Below are 25,905 nucleotides of genomic sequence, written 5' to 3' on the forward strand. Positions count from 1 at the left end.
AGTTTCATTATTACTTCCAATGAAATCATGATAGTGTACTAAGTGAAAAATATAAATATTGAGTTTCAAAATAGACGATTGTAACACAAAATAAATGTCTCTGGGTATTTTTTTAAAAAGGACTCTTGTTTGGTGGTGTATCAACAGTTAGTCTAGTTCCCTGCTACACTGACTCCTAACTTGGCAATATACTATTAAATATCACTCCCGGAGCCAGACTAATCAACAAAACAAAAAGCAGTGACATAATACCGAGATGTTTTCGCATACAAATGATATATACAATGTGGCATTTTATAGTAATGTCTAGCACTGGGGCATCATGCCACAGACATGCATCATGTTCTACCCAGTCACATTATCCTGACACCAGGCTGACCAGAACTAACACTAACCTCTTAATAATGAGTACCATGCAAGGCAGCAACTAGTACCATTTTTGTGTCTTTGCTATGACTCAGTGAACCTGTGACTTCCTGCATCTGAGGTGGATGCTCTAACCACTTAGACCTCCAGAACAGTAAGAATATTCAGGGTGAATGAAGATCATTCATAGTAATATAAGCTGGATTTTGAGTGAAAAAAAAAAACATTCATTAGAAGAACTAATAAATAAAGAATGATTGTAGATCAGCCCACCAGCCAAGAATGGATATCCCATCACTTTTTAATGTGTGGTGTTAACAAAGCCAATGTAATACGATATTTTTATGGTTGTGTGTTGAAGAATCTTCATCCAGGTTAAATCTGAATTATTTTAAATATAATATTGGGGAGTAAATTTACAATGTCCCATGCTAAAATGAGCAGATGTCTCTATGATATTTGGAGATTCAAGATAACAAATTCTCAGCATCCAACTTGCATCCCATTCTCATGGACAAAATTTGCATGTGGTATGTATATTTGGATGTGCAAATTTACAAATGCACTTACTGTATGACTATTTCTACATACTATCTCTTGGATGTTCTTTACAAGCAATTCTGAACACTATTTCACACTAGAGTAGACTTCATATACCAGTGTCAATCCACCATGTTGGTAGCACACAGATGGCAGGTTCCAGTTATGATCTGCCAAAATGGCGACCTATTCCGATCTGCCTTTGGTGGATTGGGATAGTGCCAGATACCCACTGATCCATCAAACATGATGGATTACCATAATTTTACAAGAGCAAAAAACATAAAATGGCAGTAATAATCCTTGGATAAATATAACTCGTATATGTACTGAACATTTAAAAAAAAATACATAACATAGGTTTAAAATAAAATAGAATTAATATCTCAATAAACACTGCATTAGTCTGGCAAAACTTTAATTTCTTTAAAATTTTCTTTCAGTCAGGAGCTGGCAACTGGTGCAAGCTTTAACTGTGTTGTTAAATAGAGACACTACTGTAGGCATGTTTTATAACAGTATTGTTTTTCTGTGTATTTATGGAGTGTTTCTTCAAACTGTGAGGTGTAAAATTTCTGCACATACTCTCCATTTGAATACCATTGTTGTTAGGCATATTTGGACATGTGCAAATTTACACATATCTATTACCAAAATTTGCAATGTCATCACATGGGTTGTCAGAAATTATTCAAATTAGGAACCATGAGGTATATAAACAGGTCTTTTACAAATAACAAATTATTGCCATCATATGAAAAAATGATGAAAAAACTACCTTAGTATCCATGACAACAGTAATGATCTTGTTGCCACCACCAACACCACCACCATCACTGTAAACATGTCAGTGAGACAAACAGCCATATTACAACTTTCAGTTTTTAGCAATATTCTGTGATACAATTCAGTGTCCAACTTACCTACACACTCATATTTATTCATTCAAGCCACCTACAATAAAGGCAAACAAACTTAGATAACCATCAGTCTAAAACGTTTCTTCCAATCACTCTAAAACCAAAAACAAATCATTCCTCTCAAAAGTGAGTGGAAACACATAAGATGCAGTGATCGAAATCTAATATTGCTTGCAGATGTACCAAAGGAAGACAAAAACAATTTAGCATATTCGAAAAAGATTTCCATTTAAACACATTTCCTTATGTGTAGAATAGAGATAGGAAGTGCTTTCTTTTATTTTCAATACATGTCCCATGATTTCCACCCACCCCCACCCCCGTGGGACCCATGTTCTCCCTTCTACAAAGAGTCTGCTTACATGCCTTGTATGTCACTACTGTCATTTCTCTACATTTCAATAACTCCATGGATTGCAACAAAATTGAGCATGAAGCTAAATAGAAAAGATAAATACCTTGATCAATATTTTTTTAAATGTTGTCTCTTTTTGTCAGAAATGCAGACTGTTATGGTCCTTGGTTGACACAGAATTTTTTGTAATGAATCAATAATTTTTGTTTTTTTTGGGGAGAAATGTATATGTAGCTTTAACAATTTGAATCACAACACTACAATATTTGCTGTGTGGCAGTTTAAAGTCCTCATTTTATTATAACAATTTAACAATTTTAGTCACAGCTATGAAGTCTGCAGTGTGGCAGTTTATGGTGATGTCTAACACTGGGGCATGGTGCTGCAGACATGACATTATGTCCCACCCAGTCACATTATCCTGACACCAGGCAGACCATCCTAACACTAACCTCGCAATGCTGAGTGCCACGCGAGGCATTACCATTTGCTATTGCCATTTTTATAAGGCTTCGGTATGACATGGGCGGGCTGGGGGGGGGGGGTCCAACTCCACAGATGAATAAAGAGTAACAAGAAACAACACAAAAAGTATGTTTATTGGTTAAAAATTATGAAATTTTTTGTTCTCATTAAAGCATTAAATTAATTTTCTAAATCAATCCACTTTAATCCCAACAGATAGTAGGATTGAAGAATGGGTAAAGACAGATATATATATATACATGGATGGATAGACAGAGGTGAGTGTGTGTGTGATTAGGATTTTTAACTTAGCTTTAAAAAAAAATTCAGTCATATCACTACGATGTCTGCAGTGTGGCAGTTTATAGCGATGTGATGGAGGTGAAAGGTCTGGTTTGGTTTGGTGTTTTATATAATGGCAATACAAGTAGGTTACTTAGTGCTGAGGTTTAAATTTACATGAGAAGAGTAAAAACTATAGAGCAGCACAGCGGCCTAGTGGTTAGAGCATCTACCTCGGATGCGGGAGGTCGTGGGTTTGAACCTCAGCCGAGTAATACCAAAGACTTATAAAAATGCAACTAGCAGCTGCCTCACTTAACGTTCAGCATTAAGAGGTTAGTGTTAGGACTGGCTGGCCTAGTGTCAGGACAACGTGACTGGGTATGACATGATGCCACATGTCTGTTGCAAGATGCCCATACTAGACATCAATATAAACTGCCACACTGCAGACATCATAGTCATATGACTCAGATTGTTACAACTATATTAAAAATCCAGACACACACACCTGAATAATAAATAACTTACAACTAGTAGGGATTTTAAAAATAGCTACAGCTGAACATGTGTCTACATTAGCCACAATCTACATTCTGCATAATTCATTTAAACTGCATTGTATCATTTTAACAATATGTGTCTACATTAGCCACAATCTACATAATTCATTTTAATTGCATTGTATCATTTTAACGTGTCTACATTAGCCACAATCTACATTCTGCATAATTCATTTAAACTGCATTGTATCATTTTAACATGTGTCTACATTAGCCACAATCTACATTCTGCATAATTCATTTAAACTGCATTGTATCATTTTAACAACATGTGTCTACATTAGCCACAATCTACATTCTACATAATTCATTATAACTGCATTGTATCATTTTAGCAACATGTGTCTACATTAGCCACAATCTACATTCTGCATAATTCATTTAAACTGCACTGTATCATTTTAACAACATGTGTCTACATTAGCCACAATCTACATTCTGCATAATTCATTTAAACTGCACTGTATCATTTTAACAACATGTGTCTACATTAGCCACAATCTACATTCTGCATAATTCATTTAAACTGCACTGTATCATTTTAACAACATGTGTCTACATTAGCCACAATCTATATTCTGCATAATTCATTTAAATTGCATTGTATCATTTTAACAACAGGTATTTTTCACATGAACATTCAAAAGATGTCGCTGAATATTTCCTCAAAATAAAGGACATGGCTAAGACCTATAACAACTGTCCTTTGATCAGGCAATATTTTAATAGAAATATAGGTTCATAGCACAACAAGGCTATTCAACAAGTATAAACTTCTTCAGTGATTCATAGCATGTTATGTCCATGGAAGGAAATTAGAGAACATGGCCGTTCCCAAAGTAAAATATGCAAGAAAGTATAACAATAATAACTGTGTCACCAAGTCTTGACTTTTGAATTGGAGGATTTGTGTAGTCAGCATATTTCTAAGAGGAGAAGTAGGAACAGTGGAATCCTCAATTGTATACAGTGCTCTCTGACCAAGCTGGCGGACAATGTCATACTTGTTCACTTTTGGACAAGACATGGTTCTCTGAGTGATCAGGTGGGCACAGTACCAATATAAGACAGGGCATGAGGAAAAGAGAAGTCTGGTCAACACCTGCAAAAAAATTGATGAGATAATAATTCACTGATAATGGTGAAGTGCTAATACATTAATTTATTTTAATTTTGTGACAAATTTAGTGATATGAGTCTCTTTACAACTGACTACTGAATAAATTTATCTCCTCATAACCACTTAATAAAGAATTTTTAATCATTCATTGAATGCTTATGCAGGCATTATGATTGGTAGTCTGTTTCCTGTTGGCAGGTTTATTGATTCCATATAATACAAGAACAATAATCGTCAAAAAAAAGTCTACCACTAGTAACATTAAATATGGCTGAAGTCCTGCTTATATTTATAAAACAGATCCTTTAAATACCTCTGTATTGTAGTAATGACTAGTTTTGCCTGCATGGCTATAATTAAACATCAATACTGCCTGAACTTAGGAACAATTATTCATTTTTACTTTGTTGTTTTTTAAACTTCATTGGTATGTTCTGTTTGTATCACACAATTTTTAAATGAGCCATACTGTCATTAAAGGACTCTTGATGAAAATGTTCAATAAAGAAATTAACCTAGAAAATTTAAAGGATCCCTATCCTTCCAAAGCCCTACTGAATAGCACCTCTGCATCCCAAGGGATGGCTTGTAAAATCCTTTAGCTGTGATTTAGCAAAACCTTAGATGTCTCCAAGCTCCATCCATCCTGAAGTGAAGAGGCTCTTCACACAGAACTGTAGACATCAAGAGTGCATGTCTCGATGTCATGGACATAGCGTCTAACAGTCTCTGCAAAACTGCTGGAAACAAAGATGCATCCTTCAAAAGATTAAAGGAGGCTTTCTTAAAAAAAAGGTCTCCATGTGAGGCCATGATAACTGGTGTGAGTGCCTTAATAAATGAGAATTTGGACAATTTTTAAAATTAAAAAAAAAGCTGTTAATACATGTAGAAATTAACCTAAATGATTTGGGAAGGGTCCGAGGAAATGAAGAGCAAATTAGTACTTGCATTGGGTTGTGGTTAAAGTTGTGATTTGGATTTTTAACGTAGCTTTAACAATTTTTCAGTCATATCGCTACGATGTCTGCAGTGTGGCATTTTATAGTGATGTCTAGCATTGGGGCATTATGCCACAGACATGCAACATGATGTCCCACCCAGTCACATTATCCTGACACCAGGCCGACCAGTCCTAACACTAAACTCTCAATGCTCAATGCCAAGCGAGGCTGCTGTTATTATCATTTTTATAAGTCATGCTATGACTCTGCTGAGGATCAAACCTATGACCTCCCACATCCGAGGCGGAAGCTCTAACCACTAGGCCACCGGAACGGTCACTTGCATTGGGAACATATCCAGTAATCATATTTACCCAATGATAAGCCCATGTTTAATGATAAGCTTACACCATTTGAACAAAATTATGCCAAATATTTACTAAATATATTTTTATTGGATAATAAATCCTCTCACTACTTTTCTTGAATTTAATACACTGCTCCTTTGTCTTATCATGGGACTGCACTTGCTCTTTTCTGTGATAAAAATATAGATAAATGGGCATCGTCATTTAACCTTTACCTCATGCAAGCGTCTTTGGACGCCTCTACTCCATTGGCATCAAAGTGCCTTTTGACACCTCTACTCCATTGGCATGGAAGTGCCTTTTGATGCCTGCTGTAAACATCAGTCATTTTGAGCCCGTTTTCATTGCGCCACCTTTGGGGAAAACCCCCTATTAGATACTACATTCATTTCTGCAAATGACAATTATGTCAGATCACGTGGTCACTGTTTATGCACTGGTCGATATCTGCTATTTAAAGTAACTGGGTCGTAATCTCCACTCTCCAAAATGGCGGTCGTGGATTTCATTCAGTACTTACGAAGTTTTCACAATTAGAATCACAACTATGAAAGATTCAATAACTTAGGTAAAGGCTCTGATATTGATGTAGGCAGCAATTAGTTTTTATAAATTATCAAATTCAGATGACTTAGCGATGTAGACACAGACGAAAAACTTGTAAATTTCGAGTATGAGAAATGGCATCTATGGATGGTCATGCAGCCTCACTGACATGACGGTGAATAAGTTCTCTCAAGATTTTAAAGCACATAAAAATTCTTCCATGAAAAATAATTACCCAGCTATAACAATCGGACTTTACTCTTAAATTTTTCCACACATAATAGATGTGTACCAAGTCTGAAGAGTAGAATAGCTGACATAATAGATGTGTACCAAAAATGTAAAATGGTTAAAACGTAACATACACTACAATGCTTAACAGTTAATAGGCAGGCCTATGTGTATGGAGTCGAATAGGTAACAGGTGTTCTATTTATAGCGCGCTGCACTTTGTAACTATGCTCTATGAGGTAAAGGGTTAACATATGACATTTAAAGGAATCTCCTTTGATTACTTTTTGGCCAGCTTAAAGAATTTATAAAACTTGGCCAAATTTTCAACAAAGTGGAAATCATTTCATCCTGAAGTTTGTAAACTGGAAAGAGAAAGGACTCCTATATTTAAATTATGAAAGAAAAAGATCCCTTAAAGTTTGGGATGGGTCATAAAATAGGACTCAGAGCATTAATGAATCCATAAGGTGGCTTAATCCCTATGAGACATACCTGAGTATGAATAAACAGCCAACCGAAGATCGTCATAGTCATAGTGTGAATGATGTATGGAAACAGTTTATAACCCTGAAACATGTAGATCTCTTTATCTTTTTCATTCATCCTGTTTTTCATGGAATTTTTCAGTTTAATCCCAAACGTCCAAAGCACATCATCATCATATCTGTAGAAGGATATCACCATTGACAAACATAATACTGTAACAGGAAGGGCAAGAACAAAGTTTGGTATCTGCTTCAATTCATAGTATCTGAACAATCCAAGATTCCAGTGATACTTTTGGATATAGCTATAAGCTAATGGTACCGATTCATTACACCAGGAAGAAAGACCATCACCAACAAGCTTGTAACCCATTTTCCTTCCATAGTCTTGGACACTCTTTGATATTTGTGTGAAGTCTCTTGCTGTGCAGAAAAGATGGAAGGAATAAAGCTGATATAACCAAAATGGCAGTGTACTGAGACTTAAAATAATCAGTTTAGGTATGATATACTGACTTACTATTACATAAAAACTGAAAATCAATGTCATATAACTGAACATCATTCCTTTGAATGTTTCATACAGCTGTGATGGCAATGTCTTTAAGTAGTGAGAGAGGATGTATCCTGTATTTAATAAGCCATTGGACCTTGTTGCTGAACTTAATCCGCAAAGAATACTCCCAATAACAGTTTGGGTAATTTCTACATTAAGCATTCCCTGCAAACTCAGGTAGAGGTACAATGTTTCTGAATATGGTGCAGACATAAATATGCTGGCTGGATTTATAGAGAACAGCAATGCTGCCTTGTATGATATTGTATCATTTTCTGTCACTTTCATACCAAGTCTGAAGAGTAGAATAGCTGACTTTATAAAAAGGTAATAATTAATCAACACTGCCCCTAATAATATAACAGTTGAATAGTTCAGTAAAAATTGTAAAGGATATAGTATTGAGTTACTGACTGCCCACACAAACCATGGAAATAAAGGAAAAAATGCCAGGCAGTTTTCATATGTGTAACCATGTTCAGCAATGTGCAGAAAATAAATTCCATCCCATCTTTTCAGTCCACCTAAAACTGTCAACACTAGCCTGTCAATAGAGTTACTATGTTCATCTTGTGAAGGTGGTGGGTTAAATACCACAGCATCATGATCAGGTATAGCTGCATTGAAAACAACCTGAAAAATAAAGAACACTACAATGATGATGAAGACCATCGTAATGTTAAGTATTATAGCCTGTTAAACTCTTATCATTTGCAAAAACCTTATATTCTTCCAAACTAAATGAAATTGATATTTTTTAACCTTGTTCATAAAAGCACAAACTAGTGCACAATAATATTTAAGAATGTAATTTTCATGCAACAATCAAACAAGACACTTTATTTGCATGTAACCTTCTTAAAAATAACATGCAATTACATATTTAAAACTCAAAATGGTTTGCACTCAAAACCCATTTCTTTATACATGTATCAACCTGCAAACAGTTCTTTTTTGATTGCCACCAGGATGCAGTAGACCCTCAGTTGTAAAAACCTGGTGCTAATAGTTTAGAACAGGAGTCGACAACCTATGGCACATGTGCCACATCAAGAGGTTCTGTGTGGCATGTGAAGGGCAGCCAAAAATCTCAAGTTTAACAGTGTTACTGTCTTACTGGTGGCATGTGCTCATTCATTCATTTTGCAATTAATCTGGAAAAAAGTAGCATGCTATGTAAAATAGGTTGCCGACCCCTGGTTTAGTAGATTACTTATCTGGATAATTGAGTCTGTAAATAAGAAACATTTTGGGAACAAGATAGTATTGTTGCTGTTGTAGGCTTTAATGCCATTTTTAAGCACAAGATAGGCTGTACATGCCATTCAGTATAAATGGTGGAGGAAGAACTTGGAAACCCCGGAAAGGACCACCTACCCACGAGAAGCTAATGGCAAGCTAACCCACACTGGTTGAACCCAAGACCTGAACCCGTGCAGACAGAGGTGAGATGGCAATGATCCATAACAATGAGCACTTTAGACCACTCAGCCACTTGAGGCCCCGAAGGTAGCATTAACGTGGATAATAATATATCTGAACTAAAAATCTTGATTATTAAGGAGTATGAAGTGCTGGATATAAACATTTGTTTATTTCCCAGAGATAGCTGAAACTTAATTCTGAACAAGGGAAATCTTCATCTCACCTTCCAAATTAACAAGTGGCATGAAGGACAACAATGTCTATTTGTTCAATTTTCATGAGTTTTTTTATGTCTAAAAGTGGCATCAGAAATACAAAGAAATATTTGTAGAAAATAACATCAAATTTGGCCTTGTAATTCAACAATGATAATATTTCAAGATGCATACAAAAATATAAAATTACTGACAGCTAGTTTTCATGGATGATTTACAACTACTTTTGGGTAAGTGAATTTCACAAGCCACTTGCCAAAAGTACAAGTAATGTTACATATTTGTGTCAAGACCCATCATGTAGTCAGCGCACTGTTGTATATGAAATCTAACATGATGCTACAGCATACATGTTAACATTTCAAAAGCCAAGTAGGGAGACTGAATATAAAAAAATATGAAGATTGGGACCTAATATCAGCAGTTTTTTTTCCACAGCATTTTTAAGCATTATTTTCATTCAATACTGACCAATCTTCTGGGTCCAGTATGTGTGAAATTCTCAAAGAATGTGCTATTTCTCTCTATGCATGCATACTTTTTGCCCCCAGGAAATGTCTATCCTTTTCATATTCTGGTCAGCTATGGCCAAACTACACAATAGCTAAAGGTTAGACTTAAGTAAAGCAAGAAAGCCAGTGTAACTAATTAGCATTTCAATTATCTTGTGCAAAGGACTTCCCCTCCAACACATTTCAAGAAAACCATGTTCTACAGGGCATTTATGTAAGCACCAGCAACTGATTGGTAAATAAACGATGCCCTATTTTGTTGTAACTAACAGTGCCTAAAGAGTGTTTAAATTCAACAGTTCAAATCTGTGATCTCAAGCTACCATACATGTGGCAACTATTTTTCCTACCTTATTTCCTTATTGTCAATTTGGAAAGCATTTAAAACTATTACATTTATGCTGTGTGATTTTTTTAAAAATTATTTATATTTAATGATGATAACTAACATTTTTATATATGGTACACTAATGCTAGGTGTTACACATGTAAGTTTATTTGGTGGGAATGGAGATGCTAGAGAAAATTACATAATTGTAATTGTTTTTTTATACGAGTAATGTTTAAACTCACTTATTTACTAAAGAAAAATGTTCTTTGTAATGTGATAATAATTATTTCATCACAATAGTATTAACAGGTGATAAAACAGAACATGGCTTCTCTGGATTGCATACAAAATATGTTGGATTTTTTAAAGGAGAAATGAAAATCAATGGAAAATGTAATAATCGGGAGTTCTCTCCAAATATTAGTAGATATTATGATCGGGATATAGGTGTGGAATGAACCCAAACATTGGGATTTTTTTCTTCCAGTGTGAGAGTTGACAGGTATGCTACTGACCTACTGTGGATTCATTATATTTTATCGAGTACTTCATGTTTATATTTAGAAGGTTTTTATCTTCTAAGCACTTTTGTGCAATTCTTAATTTGTACATTTTTTAATTTTAGTTGGCATCATGCCGTCACAGTTGTGCTGAGGTGAAATTAAACTCTGCAAATGTCCCAGGAACTGTTACCTTAGCTACAACTCCCAATTATCAAAAGCTTGTATACTAGAGAGGCAGCTTTGGAACACCACAACATGCAATAATTAAAGCTTCTTTATAACCTTAAAATGAAATAAATTTTATTAAATTATTAAAAGCTGTAAAGGCATATAGGCCAATCATTAAAATATTCCAATATATTTCAGTAACATTTTCATTATGCATTCATTTGCTCGCTTAGTTTTCAAATTAACGCTTTACATATAACATCTGATTTCCAAAAGCAGGCCTAAGCGTAACGCATTTTTCGTCGTCTCAAAATTTAAACCATCAGCAGCAATGTTACGGAAGTTCATGCATTTATGCCATAGAAAGATCTATATTGAGAGTATGAAACCAATCACTGCATCCCATACCTACATTACTGACTTTTACAATAAATAGGTCGAGTGAATCATCACACGTTTTCCTCCTTGTTATAGTAGGAAGAGGCACATAAGGCAAGCCTTTGCAATGCAAAAAAAGAACAGTCGTGAGATCGTCTTTTCAAAACCGTTCTGTTTTTTTTTTTTTAAATTAAAAAAAGAGATATAAGGTTAATATTGGAAACTATCATGTGCTTCCGGACAACTATCTACATTTGATTGCAGTAACATAAAAGCAACATTTCCGTAGAATAACACCCATTAGCTGGTAAAATAAAAATAAGTATATTTTAATATCAAAGACCTTGATCTGAATAGGAGTATACCTGTAAAAGCATTATTGAAAAACGAGAGAATATTGCAAAACTCTTTATTTTTTCCTCCAGGGTTTTCTGTCCACTGATGGAGGATGCCATTTTGAAAGATAAACAGCAAACTATTTGATAAACTAAAGTTGATTGGTCCATACAGGATATCAACATGTCATCTGATGTTTGATTGGATAATATTCTTCTTGGTCCCGATGTTTTCTAAAAGCTTGGTAAACAATTTACGGATCCACATTATGTTTATATGTAAGTTTGACCGTGTCCAAATAGGTTTCGATGTCTACATTTATAAAACGGAGACTGCCTTAGAAATATAATTTTTTTAATCGATACGATACTGTGCAGTTCTGCTGTAGCTTAATATGGCAGACTAAAAACGAAGCCTATCATAGAAGTCAAAACGTGAAAAGCTCTACTGTCAAGGCACTAATAATGTATTGGGGAGGAGGGGATCTCAGTCGTAAATTTTAAGAAAAACATACCGTTTGTCCGAATTGTAGCAGAAAATATAATGTAAGGTACATATATTGTGAAGTATTAAAATAGTATATTGAAGTAAAAGGAAAGAAAAATCATGGTTTTCATAGACCTGATGATAACATTCTACGGTCCTCCCCGGTATCTCATGAACTTGCATTAGATCACCTCTGCATTATGTGCTATCTTGACGTATCAGTCCCTAATCCTCCACCTTTATCTGCTACTAAGAGAAACCTCCATATGATAAATAGAACCAAACTAATGTATGACATCCAAGCAAACCTTACAACTTGCTTACCTCCTACAGCAGAACAACTGCCTGCGTTCATTGCTCAACAAACATGCCCCAGCTACCAAGTGTAGAGGATCAATTCAAAAGTGTTCTCCATGGTATAGCAGTGTTAGGGACCAGCTTCGCACTGCTAAAAGAGACCGCCATAAAGCTGAGAGGCTTTAGCTTTCCACCAGACTCACTATTCATAAGCAAATCTATGAAGCCGCTAAGAAGAATGTCACAAATATAGTCCATGCAGCAAAATCAGCCCACTACACTACTAAGATCACGGAAAGTTCCAGCTGCAAAGAGTTCATCAAGATTACTAACAAGCTAATGTCAAGGAATAAATCTACACCACTTCCAACTACCTTCTCTCCAGTCGACTTTCCGGACATGTTTGCAAATTTCTTCCGTGACAAAGTACAAACCATTAGAGATAGCTTGACACCACAGTTTCATTTGACCCGTCGTCACCATACAGTTGGGATACAGAATATGAGCGGCAACCATTAGCAGCATTTGAACCTTCCTCTATGGATTTTGTACGTACATTCCTGAAGAGTGCACCAAAGTCATGTGAGCTTGATCCAATTCCAACATCACTGTTGCTTGAGTACTTAGATCCACTATTGCCTTCACTAACTGATGTTATTAATACCTCTCATCCGGGGAATTCCCATCATTTTTCAAAACTGCCATTGTAAAGCCTCTGCTGAAGAAACCAACACTAGACCATACCGATTTAAAGAACTACCACCCAGTTTCTAATCTCCCATTCATATAAAAAATCTTAGAAAAGGTTGTTCTATCCCAGCTTGTATCTCATCTAAATTCAAACAGTCTTTTTAGCAATGTACAATCTGCATATTGCCCTTGCCACTCTTCTAAAAGTAGTTAATGATATTCTCTCTGCGTTGGATAGCGGAAAGATTACTGTCCTCACCCTCCTTGATTTGTCTGCAGCATTTGACACAGTAGACCATGATATATTACTTCATCGTCTCCAGCATGTATTTGGCATTCATGATACAGCCTTACTGTGGTTCAAATCCTACTTGGTCAACAGGACACAAATTGTATTTGCAAATGGAATACACTCCAGCCCAGTTGATCTATGTTGTGGTGTTCCACAGGGGTCTGTTCTTGGATCTGTTCTCTTCATTCTGTACACTCAGTCGCTCTCAAGTGTCATAGATCATCATCCAGTGTCTCACCAATTGTACGCTGATGACACCCAAATATACAAATCTAGCCACCCAACTGAAGTTGATGCTACCATCCAAGGTGTAGAGAGGTGCATTTCTGATGTGAAATCATGGATGACATGTAACAAGCTGCAGATGAATGATGATAAAACTGAGGCCATTCTGAGCACAACACAAAGACTTTCTCATTCATATCCTTTACCTCAAACAATAAATATCAGCAACACCAACATTAAATTCACACAGTCAGTACAAAACCTAGCTGTTACTCTGGACAGTACTCCCACCAACATGTCATGAACATATGCAAGGCTGCATATCTTGAGCTGAGACCCATCAGCTCAGTTCGCAAATATCTTTCAGTTGATGCCACTCAAACACTTGTGTTCATTAGTACTTTTAAGACTAGACTATTGTAACTCAATTATGTCTGGTTCATCTCAATATCTGTTCCAGAAACTTCAAAAAGTTCAAAACACAGCTGCTCGGATCATACTTAGAGTACCACGATCAGAGCACACCTCCCTGCTGCTCTGCACCCTACACTGGCTATCCATTCGATCCAGAATCAAACACAAAGTTTTTCCTCTGTGCTACGTTTCACTGTTGGACTCTAGCCCAACATACCTATCCGACCTCAGCCATGTGTACACACCAGCAAGATACTTACGCTCCTCTTCCGACAATTGTATACTCATTATTCCCACTTTGAAAACAAAGTCATATGGACAGCGTTCTTTTGCATATTATTATTATATATATTTTATTGCCCCCCCACCCCCCCTTTCCCCCACCGGAAATGAAACGGTCAGTCTCCTACTTAAAGTCGATTTTAAAAAATTATAAAAATTAACTGTGAGCTGTTCTTAAGATAATGCAACACTAAGTTTTTAACATACAACACTAATAGTAGGAATTATGGCATACGGTATAACACACTAATAGTAGGAATTGTAGTATACGGTATAACCGGACAAAAAAATCAATACCCTAACAATGCACTAAAAGAAACAGCATACATATTGTAGGGATGACACGCCAGATTTAACATTTCTTATTAGGTTAATGCATATAGTATTTTTGAGCATGTCAAAGCATCAGAAATAACAAATTAGCAAACAAAGTATACTCCATTTCATGGTTTTTGCTCATAGCAAGTGCAAGCAACTTATAGTTGCTACCATAGGAGTCTGACATTTTGTCAGTAAAGTACCTTACAATAAATCACCTTAATCTACCTTAATTATATGTATACATGTATTGATTGTATAGATAAGGTGATTTCATGTTGTCACAGATTTTGTTGTACTTTATTGATAAAACGTCTGATTCTGCGCTTGTTACCTCTGCCAGGTGCTCAAGGGAGAGAACTGACATGCATTTCCAGGTAAACATGCGACAGAGGGTATGTTATAATACAACTATATTCCCATGAAATGAAGATAAGTACCAAAATATTCTTGGCACATTCTATGTTTAGACATAAATAAAACCCCTCCCACATGAAACCCTCCATGATCCACATGTTTTGTGGATTTTTCATGAAAATTTTCTCTGAGCCATATCAAATTCTTACCATAACATACATTTTAAAAGAAAAGCCAAACGGTTTCCTTTGTGCAGGTTATGACATAAAATGATTCTGCTATTCATGAAATTATCCAAGTTAAAAGAATGGGAGCCCCGTGAAGAGGGGTACCCTTCTCTGTACAAAAAGATAGTGAGATGGTGACACTCTGCCCAACTGAAGCCCCCCTAGTTACGTTGCTATTGTTACATATTGCATGTCAGCATGTAACTTAAATGCAGTGCAAATGTATGGCATTCTTGAAGGAAAACAAGTGTCCTGAAACCTGCTGTGGCATTAATGACTACAACCATAGAAGCACTGTACACAGGTTTTACAAACTACAGTTGCTATTCAAAGGAAAAAAGAAATTATTCTTTAATCTGCTATTATATATACAAAATCATCAAAAAGTCTGGTAGATCAATCATCACAAGCACAGCTTGTAACTACAACTGACTTGTATACATAGTATGTACAATAGCCCAAAAAACACACCCAGACTGTTTGGTGCTGTAATTATGCATACAAAGACTTTTGGTAGAATAACTCTTTAGAGCTTATATTTTCGTAATTTGCATTCACATCACAACACGGATTAGATTTGATGAACGTTACAAGTTATAAGAAAATCATGGGGTGGGTGGGGTCAAACAAGTTGTTCTCCAACTTTTTTTCCAACATTATTGGCAGCGGAAACCAATGGTGCTTGGTATTATTTGTGCTGGAGTTTTCAGCGTTTTGTTCTCATGAACCATCGTGATTCAAGTAATCATAAATTTATTTTGACCGTCCTTTTTATTTGGACAGTAAATAAAATCGCTCTTCTTTTGAGCCATGGCATTAAATCCTTCAGGACACTATTTAGTATTAATCCCTGTCTGAACAGAACACCTGTGTATCCATCAGTTATTGACCTGAAATTTAAATTGCTGACATGCATGGAAAGCAGCATCACCCCAATTTTAGGAGTAACATCAGCTACTCCTCAAGCATTTGTCAATTCCTAGTGATATAGTCCTCACTGTCTTGAAGGTTTCAATACATTACTCTTACCTTGGGGTGATGCTGCCTTCCATGCATGCATCAACAATTTAAATTTCTGATGTTCCAGCACAAATCGTGGCTTGCAAAAATTGTTTTAGCCACCAGAAATGTCATAAAATAAAAATGGCAGATAACAACTTGTTGGTTGGGTGGTGGGAAACATTTTGAAGAAGTTATATTTATAAGTTGCAGTTTCTTGTACTAGCTTTCTTTAGTCAGCTCTCTCATGACTTGTGCCTCATAGTAATAATCAGAAATGAATTGTTTTGGGAGTATCAAGCAGAATCAAAATTCAGATAAGGTTAGGTGATTTACATGAGTTGTTGCATGCAACCATGCGTGACCATTATTTATCTATTACTTGATGCAGGATATTTGGAACTGGCATAGGAGGATATCACATGCAAGCTAAATTTGATGTCTGCAACTTACAATAATACTGACTGATTGGTGCATACCTGCTACACCTATGAAGAACAATTTAAGCAATCGAAATGAAAAGTCTTACTAAGGCTATTTTCAAAGTACGGCATCTAACCTAAAAGACATAGTACAGTAAAACAACTTATAGGTATCTACACAGATTTCATATTAAAACACATTCAAATCATTAGTTGCATATGTTATTATAATCTGGGTCACATTCATGGATAAATTTCTAGCGATGGTTCAGACTTGTTTTGCTTTAATCATTTGATTTTGTTAATACGTTAGGGACTGATAAGTTAAAGGTGGGGGGGATTTGAATGAAAAATTGTTGCTCAGAATAATAAAAGAAAAAAGACCTAATAATTTATTATATGCTGTTTGAAATATAATGATAGTGTCTTGAGGTAAAAATAAAATAAATTTCCATGGACCTGCTCCCCATGGAAATAAAATGAAATGGTCCATGTAATCAGATGTAATCAAGTTGGGCAACATAATATGTTCCACCATTTGTGAACCTTCCAAGAGTTTATAGAAATATAATGTAGGGCTGTTGGATACTTGGACACAGTTCATACTCGCCACCAATGACACTACATAATAAACATAGTTTTACAAAGAAAAGAAAAATTAACCACAGAAGAGCAACCTCAATTCTATATTTGTGAATGGAAATGCTGAAGCACTATTATAAAAGTTTTCTTTACTGGCAAGCAGCCTAGTTTAGCATAAAAAACGGGTGTATTGTTACATAATCCCAGAAATAGAGATAATAACTTTCCAGACAAGATTATTGTGGTGAAGTGATAGTTTTCATTATTATATAAATTACCTGAACGAAGAGAAAAGTAATTATCTCTTTTTATCTGGATATTAGGTAAATAATGGTACTTGTAATTTCTGTTTTCAAAATCTAATTAAAATGCCTATATATGTATGTATGTGTGGGTATATATATGTGTGTGTGTATATATATATATATATATATATATATATATATATATATATATATATATATATATATATATTAGTTTTATCATTTGATCCATTTGTAACCAAATAACACATCTATATTTTTATTACTTGTTATAGGCAATTTCTTGGAGAGTTGATAGCCAAAGGCCAAATGAAGGGGAAAGGAAAGGCAATAGCAGATAAAGACTGCCCCTTGCAGTTCCCTGACCTGCAACCTGTAGACCACATCAAGCAAAGTCCTAAATACACAGCAAGTAAGAACACTATAAATGTTTTGTGTGGGACATTTTACACTCAGTTTGGGAAAAATAGACAATTTTAGTGTTGTGAATGGGACTGAATTTTGGCTTTAAAACGGGCTCACACAATTATTGTTTTTGGTGTGTAATTGTTTATTTTGTGGCTTTTTTTAAACCATAAATTTTAAAACCGAACAAAAGGATGTTATGCTGTAATCATAAGTGAAGGAAACTTAAGCACATATATGAATTTAAAATACTCTAAAAGAACAAAATCCTCAAAAATTAATAACAAAAATAATAAGTTAATTCATGATATTAGCTTTATGCAAATTTAGATTTGTAACAAAATTCAGTGCCGTTAATTGTTGATGATAAGGTTGTAACTTTTGCATAACAGTTGAATATCAGCCATTTATGATGGCAATTAGTCTTGACTCATGAAACCTAATTAAAGAAATGTAGATTCTATACAGGTTTTAAAAAATATTTTTCTATGTTTATTTTGACAGACCTTTACATGATTCTATTTCAGTTTTGTCGCGTTCAGAAGATGATGGGATAGGCCTAGAAGAGCTGGACTCTGTCCAATCAGATCTTGAGACATTACTTGCAGCAGCAGGGAAACGTCTTAAACTGCTGGAGAATGAGATCCAGATCCTTGTAAACTGGCAGGAGAAGAAAGACATTAAAGTAAAACATGTTATGACTGATCAAACGAGTCTCTAATTGGTTATATCTAGCACACATCCAAACACACATAAAGGAGGACACAGTAAAAGAATACATTGCCCATCAATTTGGGACAACTAAATTGTAGTTTTGTGATCGCATGTCTACAAATAGATTTTGATGACTATGGTTTATAATTGGGTTCAATTATCATGATGCAAAATAAATTTGTATGGGCAACCTATGGATATGTTAGTCATTATTCATGGCAGGTGTTAATGTTTATTTAAGATTTGATACATGCTTAATAGTGTCTGTCCCTAATTGGTTCAGGACATGCTAATGCCAGATGTTAAGTTCACTGTAACAGGCATGTTTATTTTATAACACTGGTTAGAGTATTGCAAAATTACAATTGCCTTAGGAAGAGATGCCATGAACAAATCTTTACTTACAATAATCGCACTCTGTTTAGCCACCATTGTTACACAGTCACATGCTGAGATTGTAACCATATTGAAAGCCCTCTACATCATGCAGGGAACCTTGATCTTACTGCTTATATGTGGATGTCTTGAAAAGGAAATACTCTTTCGTATTTGCTCTGTGCAGACCCAGTATCACAATGAATGCAGTACAGCTGATGTAATTTTTAGTTTGTACATTCATCCCAGTGGGGAGGATTAAGAAAAAGTCCTCCACCATCTCCAAAGTATCCCAGTGAGGAGGATTAGGAAAAAGTCCTCCACCATCTCCCAGTGGGGAGGATTAGGAAAAAGTCCTCCACTATCTCCAATGCATCCCAGTGGGGAGGATTAGGAAAAAGTCCTCCACTATCTCCAATGCATCCCAGTGGGGAGGATTAGGAAAAAGTCCTCCACCATCTCCAACGCATCCCAGTGGGGAGGATTAGGAAAAAATTCTCCACTATCTCCAATGCATTCCAGGGGGGTTGCAGTGGCTTGTTGTGGAGAATAGCTCTGATCACCTCGTGTTCTTCTCCATGACTCAGATCGCATCTGATGAATACCATTGGGTGGCTGTGTTTTTGATAAATTAGCTGTGATTTACAGTTGGTGACCCCAGGAATAATGTAATATGCTAAATAGAGATAGATAGATACTTAGATAGATAGATAGAGAGAGAGAGAGAGAGAGTGCATGGTGGTACACCATTTATTTATCTATAAATTTACATTTTGTGTTTTCTTTCTTCTTAATGTGCAAATTTTATTAACACTGCATACTGAGTGAAGCATTAGGTTTTCTGGTGTTGTTTTAATTCAAAAAGCCCTATGTTGCTGGAACCATTGTTAGTTCCTTTATCATCAAATATTTAAGAAGAATAAATGCAATTCTTTGATTATTCAGATATGAAGTTTTTGGAATACTAGTCACTACGATTTTAACATGCAAATGCTGGCAAACCCAATGCTTGTTTGTGATAGGAAACACTTGAATGCAGAACAGCCAAAGCCTGATGAAAGTGTCATTAATCGTATGATAAGTATCTGGGTAACCAATGTATTCAATATGCATGGGAGAGTGGGGGCAGGTAGTTTGTGAGGAGTTGCTGAAAACTGATTAAAAGTAGGCTAAACAAGTATATCCACACTGTTTAAACATCATGCAAAAATTTGGAATATATTATGAACTTGTGTTTTCAGTATAATTACATATCAAATGAAAATACAATATATCAAATCAAAGATACTTTTGAGAGTGAAAGAGGTGATCTACCTGTGACAGCAGAGGACATGTAAAACTATACTCATGTTTTCACAATACATGCATTCTCTCCCCACTCCCTGATGTAAACAATACCATATATTGGATAAGGAAGTTTCATATGCAGCCACTATTTAAGGAAAAAAATGCATGATCAAATTTGTTAAACTTGCTTTTCTCCACAAGCATGTTTGTCTGAAGCCAAAACATCATCATTAAGGTTCCATTGTTGGTGATGATTGTTGATTACATGTATATTAAAATATTTATATGGATATAATTTTTTATAACAAAGAAACGGTAGGCTCAAATTACAACATATGGAAGAGTTTACTGGCTGCCGTTTATTTCTTGTGCTGAAAAACTGTATTAAACCTAAAAAGTTTGTCTTTGTTCATTAAAAGTTGTCAGACACATGTTTTGTTGCAATATACTGTCTCTTGATACTGTTCTCATATAAAACTGCAACCCCCATTCCACCCCTTCATTGGAAAATGACCCCACATAAAAATACCAATGAGGGGAGCTCTGTGTGAAAAGTCTGGAGAAATAGAAATCACTGGGTATGGTATTTGTCTCTGGGCCACAACTTGAGGACCGTAGGGAGCCTCACCCAATAACCACATAAAGGTTTAAGAACATTGAGTTAAAATCATGTATACATTTAATAAACACAAGGAGATAAATGCAGTTGTGCATCCAGCACATGCCCTGCGTCATGCCTTTAGAGTAGGTGGCTTGCTCTTGGCTCTTGACTTGGAAACTATCAAAATCTTTATGCTGTAACTATATATACACACTAACTGGACATAGACAAATACACGTTTACAGTGTCTTTATCCCAGTCCAGCTCTTCTTTTTTTTAAAAATCAAGTTACACTTTTCTTAAGTAAAAAGAACTTGTATACATATTGCTTTCTGTGTCCTTACTTGACAGATTGCCTCAGTGCAGATTTCTCCTTATAATTAATAATGTTGTTTTATTTGTTGTTGTTATTATTATTATTGTTATTATTAATTCAGAATTACTATTATAAACTGAAAATAAGGTCAGGTGTGATACATCTTTTTTTTCTCCAGCCATTAGATACTCCTATATCAGGAAAGCGGGGTAAAGTTGCAGATGAAAAACCCAGCAAGAAATTTAAGGAGGAGAAGAGTGCAGGCAAAGTTTCTGGCGGAACACCTGTAGGACCTGGACGTCCAAAGAGCAAAAACACAACACAACTTTCACAGGTGAGCTGGAAGTGAAAAGTAAGGAATATTTTACGTATTTTTATCTGTCTGCTGATTTGTCCATCCATCTTTCATGCATTTCTTTCTCCTCAGCAATTTTAAAACCATTTAAGATAAATTGTCAAAACAGCGTGTACTTGTTTATGAACTTCTTGTTGTTGTGGGGTTTAATGCCATTTTTCATTACATGATAGGCTATACATGGCGGCCAGTATTAATGGTGGAGGAAGAACCCGGGAAAACTCAGGAAAGAACCACCGACCCACGCGAAGCTACTGGCAAGCTTATATGAACTTGCATGTCACCATTAGTAGTTGTGTTGCATGCCACATTTTGGATTCTATCTTGAAGGTCAAGGTCAGAAATCAATATTTAAAAATTTTCCTTACTGTTAAATTTCCACACTACAACTTTGAGCTATTTGAGTTAATATACCTTCACATCATTTGGAAAAGATCATTATGTAAAACAATTAGGTCCTGTAGTCAGGGTCAGGGTCACAGAATATTTAAAACTTTTTTTTATCTGCTTGATAATTCTACTGCTGTTTGCAGAACAGGGGTGGACTTTTGTTGTTTATCAACTGGATGCCTTGTTAAGGAGCTGCATTGGCTCGTGGTTTATATGATAGACTTGCAACTCAAAGGTCACAGGTTTTTTAATCCTGCCCTTGGGCTATCTGTCCTGGTCACCTGTTTAATTCCCATTCCCTCAGCACTATGTTGGCTTGCATATGTTGATGTGCCATTACACACCAAGCAATCAGACTGGATGGCTTGTTACTTTAGGCCACATTTTTGTTCTCATTTTTTGCTCCATTAATCTACAGTCTTTTGACATAGAGCTAGGGGGGGCCCCGAGTGGCCGAGTGGTCTAAAGCGCTTTCCGTTACGGATCACTGCCATCTCACCTCTGTCTGCGTGGGTTCGAGTCTCAGATTCGGCTAATGTGGGTATGTGAGAAAGCTTGCCGGTAGCTTCTCGTGGGTCGGTGGTTCTTTCCGGGGTTTTCGCGGGTTCTTCCTCCACCATTAATACTGGCCGCCATGTATAGCCTATCGTGTGCTGAAAAATGGCGTTAAACCCTACAACAACAACAACAACAACGACATAGAGCTAGGAAACTTGGTACTTCTTTGTATCTCTATCAGGGAAAAAATTGTGTTTCACATATTGTTAAGATCTAGCGCTAAGGTCAGCACATACTTTTGTTACTGCTCTCTAACTCTAGAACCATTAGAGACCAGGATAATGTAGATTCACTAAGTCTAAGTCTAATTTTTTTTCTGCTACTACTCTTTAACTTTACAGTACAGTGACTGCTAACTGGTGTGTTGAATACCATATTTGACATCAAATTTGTAAGGTCAAGGCCACAGGTCAACATTACCTTGTTGGTTCCTGCTTACAACTCTAGAGCTGTTTGAGATAGAAGACTGGAACTTGGTGTGCTTATATACAGTTTAGCTCAAATGACTTTTTAGCTCTACTGGTCATAGACCAGAAAAGTGTATGGGATAGCCTATTGACTGGCTTTAGCACAAGTTTGCTGTTACTACTCCTCCTAAACTACTAGCATGATTGCCATCATGCTTTTTACAGACATTCATCTAAAAGTCTGGTTGTGTCCTGAATGGAAATGGTGCTGTTCAGACATCCAGAGAAGTGGGGAAAGTCCCATCTAATTATCAACCTTTCCTCCCTAAACAAATTTCTGCTGGAGGAACCATTCAAGATGGAGACCACAGCCTCAGTCAGGAATGCCATAAGACCCAGTGATTGGGTAGTTTCCAGTGATGTTCAGGCTGCGTACCTTCACATCCCTATCCTATCTTTCCTCCACATAGCAAGCACCTCTGGTTTTGCTTGGATGGAGGGGTCTTCAGTTTTGAGCTTTACTGTTTGACCTTGCCCCCACATGCAGGGTCATGGGAGTAATTTTTCAGCCCAGTTGAGGTCACTAGATATCCCAGTCCCAATTGGGATTGATGCATAATGGCCATCTAGAGTCCTGCAGACTAGATCTGGCTCAGTATTGGTACATATTGACCAAGCTGGGGCTTCTGTCAAATTTAGGGAAAATCAGAGCTCACTCCATCTCAAGAATTTGCTTATGTGGGCGTGAATATCTCACGGATGATTAGTCCATGACCCTTTGGAAAGAGTAAACAAGATTCTATCCCTGTTGGAGGTGGAGTGAGTAAAGACCATGTTGTTAGCACTTTTTCTCTCACTGCTGGAAACCCTGTACTTCATAGCTAACCTGGTTCCACTAGCCATGCAACACTTGCATCCTCTACAGTTTCTCCTTGGAGCAGTATGGAAACCTCACAGGTACCCCTTGAATGCTCCAATTTCTGTAGGTCAGGATTTCCATAAACAATTCAGGACCAGTTTCAGGCCATAGTCCACTTGCACCCCATCTCCACCCCATATCCTGCTGCTGCCTGCTTGCCAATGCATCATATTCACAGACCTGCCAACCCTACTGAAAAGATTGGGAAAATTCCGATTTATGGACGTATCTCCCGATTCCTCGATTTTTAAGAAGAAATCAAGATTTGTTAACTCCCCGAGATAAAAAAAACATTTTTTTAAATACAAATACATCATTTTGCATTTCCCTGTTTCTGTTTCTGGTTTTTCTGTGTCTGGTATGTTTCGTAGTACTTTATCATATCCAGCTTGATTTCCAGTTTTCATCCACCAATACAAAGAGATTGTCTCACAGTGTGGTTCTCTTTATCCAACTCCATCAGCAAATCTCAGCATCATAATGGATAAGTTTCTCATCAAGAAGCAAAAAAAGAAGAAAAGGAAGTAACTGATGACTTTTCATCAGCCAAGAAAAAGAAATGGGATCAAAAATACTGGAGTGATTGGAAGAAGCAGTTTGCTTTAATTTGTCCATTGACTCGCGGGGCCTATCATGCATTCTGCCACTGATGACCAGCTCTTTCCACATTCAATTCTGCATCAAAATTGTAGATTTGGTAAAGCTGAAACTTTCTATGCAGATCATCATTGTTGATTCCTTCCATTCGGTTGGAGAAAAAGGCCAGGTCCTTAAACAATACTACAGATTATTTAGGCACATTGCAACACTTTTATGAGTAAGTAAGTGATCCTTTAGTGGTTTGCTCTCAGGAAAAAAGGATGGATCTGGCCAACTGTTGCTTCCATCCCTTGGAAGAGTAATGCTATCAATACTTTCAATAGCGGACAGCAACAGCAATGTTGAGAGAGCATTCTCAATGGTCAGAAAAAACAACCAGCCAAAGAACCAGTCTGTCAGCTTCAACCCTGGAAGCTATTCTTATTAGCTAATTTGGCACCCAAGGGCAAATAAATGATGAAATTTTGCAGAAATGCAAATCTGCAATATACATTGGACTGAAATAACAAAACTAAACATCTTTATCATGATATATGCACCTTACTTTTGTACCTCCTGATTTTTTAACCTTCCTCCTGATTTTTAATGGTGATTTGCGGGCAAATTCCTGATTTTGATTCTTTCAATGTTGGTAGGTCTGTATTCTGGGTGGAGTGCTCATCAAGAGCCAGAATGGTTGATTCCTATGGGTTTATGTTCCCAAGAAGAATCTACTCTCCAAATCAACAATTTGGAAATGAGGGCAGTGCTTTTAGCCCTTAGGTGTGTCCACCAAATAAAAGGTAGCTGCATGATGGACTCCTCCAACTACTCATCGGTGGTATTATACCTTAGGAGACAGGGAGTCACACATGCACATTCTCTTTGCATGGAGGTTCTGAACCGTCTTTGCTGGGCAACTTCAGAAGGAATTAGCCTCTGAGTTAGCCACATTCTCAACAGAAAAAAAATATTTTCATGGAGAGCCTGTCAAGGAAAGGGAAAATAATCCTCAAAGAATGGTCACTACACTAAACAGACTCCTTGTTCCAGCTTTGGGGGACTGCTTTACAGCGCTCTTTTGCATTCTGCCAGTCCCGAACCAGAGGGCATTGGCAGCTGATGCTTTTAGCCTGAAGTGGACAATCTGTTTGCTTCTGCTTAGCATGCCAGACCCATGACTGAAAGGTTGCAGGTTTGAATCGTGCAATAGGAAGCCTGGGTCAGCTACCATGTTGGGTCCTTGGGCAAGGCACTTTAGTCCAGTTACCCCGGCACTAGATAACCTACTCATGTTGCTGTGCCATGTAACACCAAACCAAACAAATAGGGCTGTTGAGCAGCACTTTTCAATACTCAAATTTTCAAAAGGCCCAGGCATTGGGACAGATTTTCAATTAGCAGACCTGATTAGATATTTCAGGTTGCAACGACCAGTGTCTTGCTCTCTAATGCCTTAGTGGAATCTTTTTTTGCATCCTGTGGTCTGTTAATAAGCCACATGAACCTGGATGATGCTTACTTAAAGAATCT

The 25,905-nt window shown here is 36.5% G+C and overlaps 2 protein-coding genes across 6 annotated transcripts in view; one reads left to right on the forward strand and one right to left on the reverse strand.

Annotated features, from left to right (window-relative positions):
• Positions 1–2,762: 2,762 nt before the first annotated feature.
• Positions 2,763–11,735, reverse strand: LOC149787722 (GPI alpha-1,6-mannosyltransferase 2-like). Of its 4 annotated transcripts, none has more exons than XR_016424093.1 (4): positions 11,642–11,735; positions 7,196–8,377; positions 5,127–5,370; positions 4,462–4,593 (listed from the first exon to the last, which is right to left on the reverse strand). XR_016424093.1 is itself a non-coding variant. In XM_089973922.1 (4 exons), exons 1-3 carry the CDS (start codon positions 11,729–11,731, stop codon positions 5,221–5,223), a joined length of 1,422 nt encoding a protein of 473 aa, XP_089830048.1. In that variant the 5' UTR covers positions 11,732–11,735; the 3' UTR covers positions 4,462–4,593; positions 5,177–5,220. The 4 variants fall into 4 exon arrangements, 3 of the variants coding, with proteins under 3 accessions (XP_089830047.1, XP_089830048.1, XP_089830049.1); XM_089973922.1 differs by having other exon boundaries at positions 5,177–5,370; XM_089973921.1 differs by lacking the exon at positions 5,127–5,370 and having other exon boundaries at positions 2,763–4,593.
• A 72-nt stretch (positions 11,736–11,807) lies between these two features.
• The window catches only part of LOC149787723 (transcriptional adapter 3-A-like), a 44,659-nt gene continuing 30,561 nt past the window's right edge, over positions 11,808–25,905 (forward strand). Inside the window, exons 1-4 of one of the 2 annotated variants that reach the window (XM_089973924.1) lie at positions 11,808–11,890; positions 17,742–17,878; positions 18,399–18,556; positions 21,343–21,498. In XM_089973924.1, the coding sequence (XP_089830050.1) occupies positions 11,889–11,890; positions 17,742–17,878; positions 18,399–18,556; positions 21,343–21,498 (453 nt within the window). In that variant the 5' untranslated portion in view covers positions 11,808–11,888. Of the gene's footprint in view, positions 11,891–11,981; positions 12,163–17,741; positions 17,879–18,398; positions 18,557–21,342; positions 21,499–25,905 lie in introns of those variants that run through there. The other variant, XM_089973926.1, reaches the window with a different exon arrangement.

The sequence above is a fragment of the Sinohyriopsis cumingii genome, chromosome 11 (genome assembly GCF_028554795.1).
Source record: "Sinohyriopsis cumingii isolate HCF-2022 chromosome 11, ASM2855479v2, whole genome shotgun sequence".
Taxonomy (NCBI): domain Eukaryota; kingdom Metazoa; phylum Mollusca; class Bivalvia; order Unionida; family Unionidae; genus Sinohyriopsis; species Sinohyriopsis cumingii.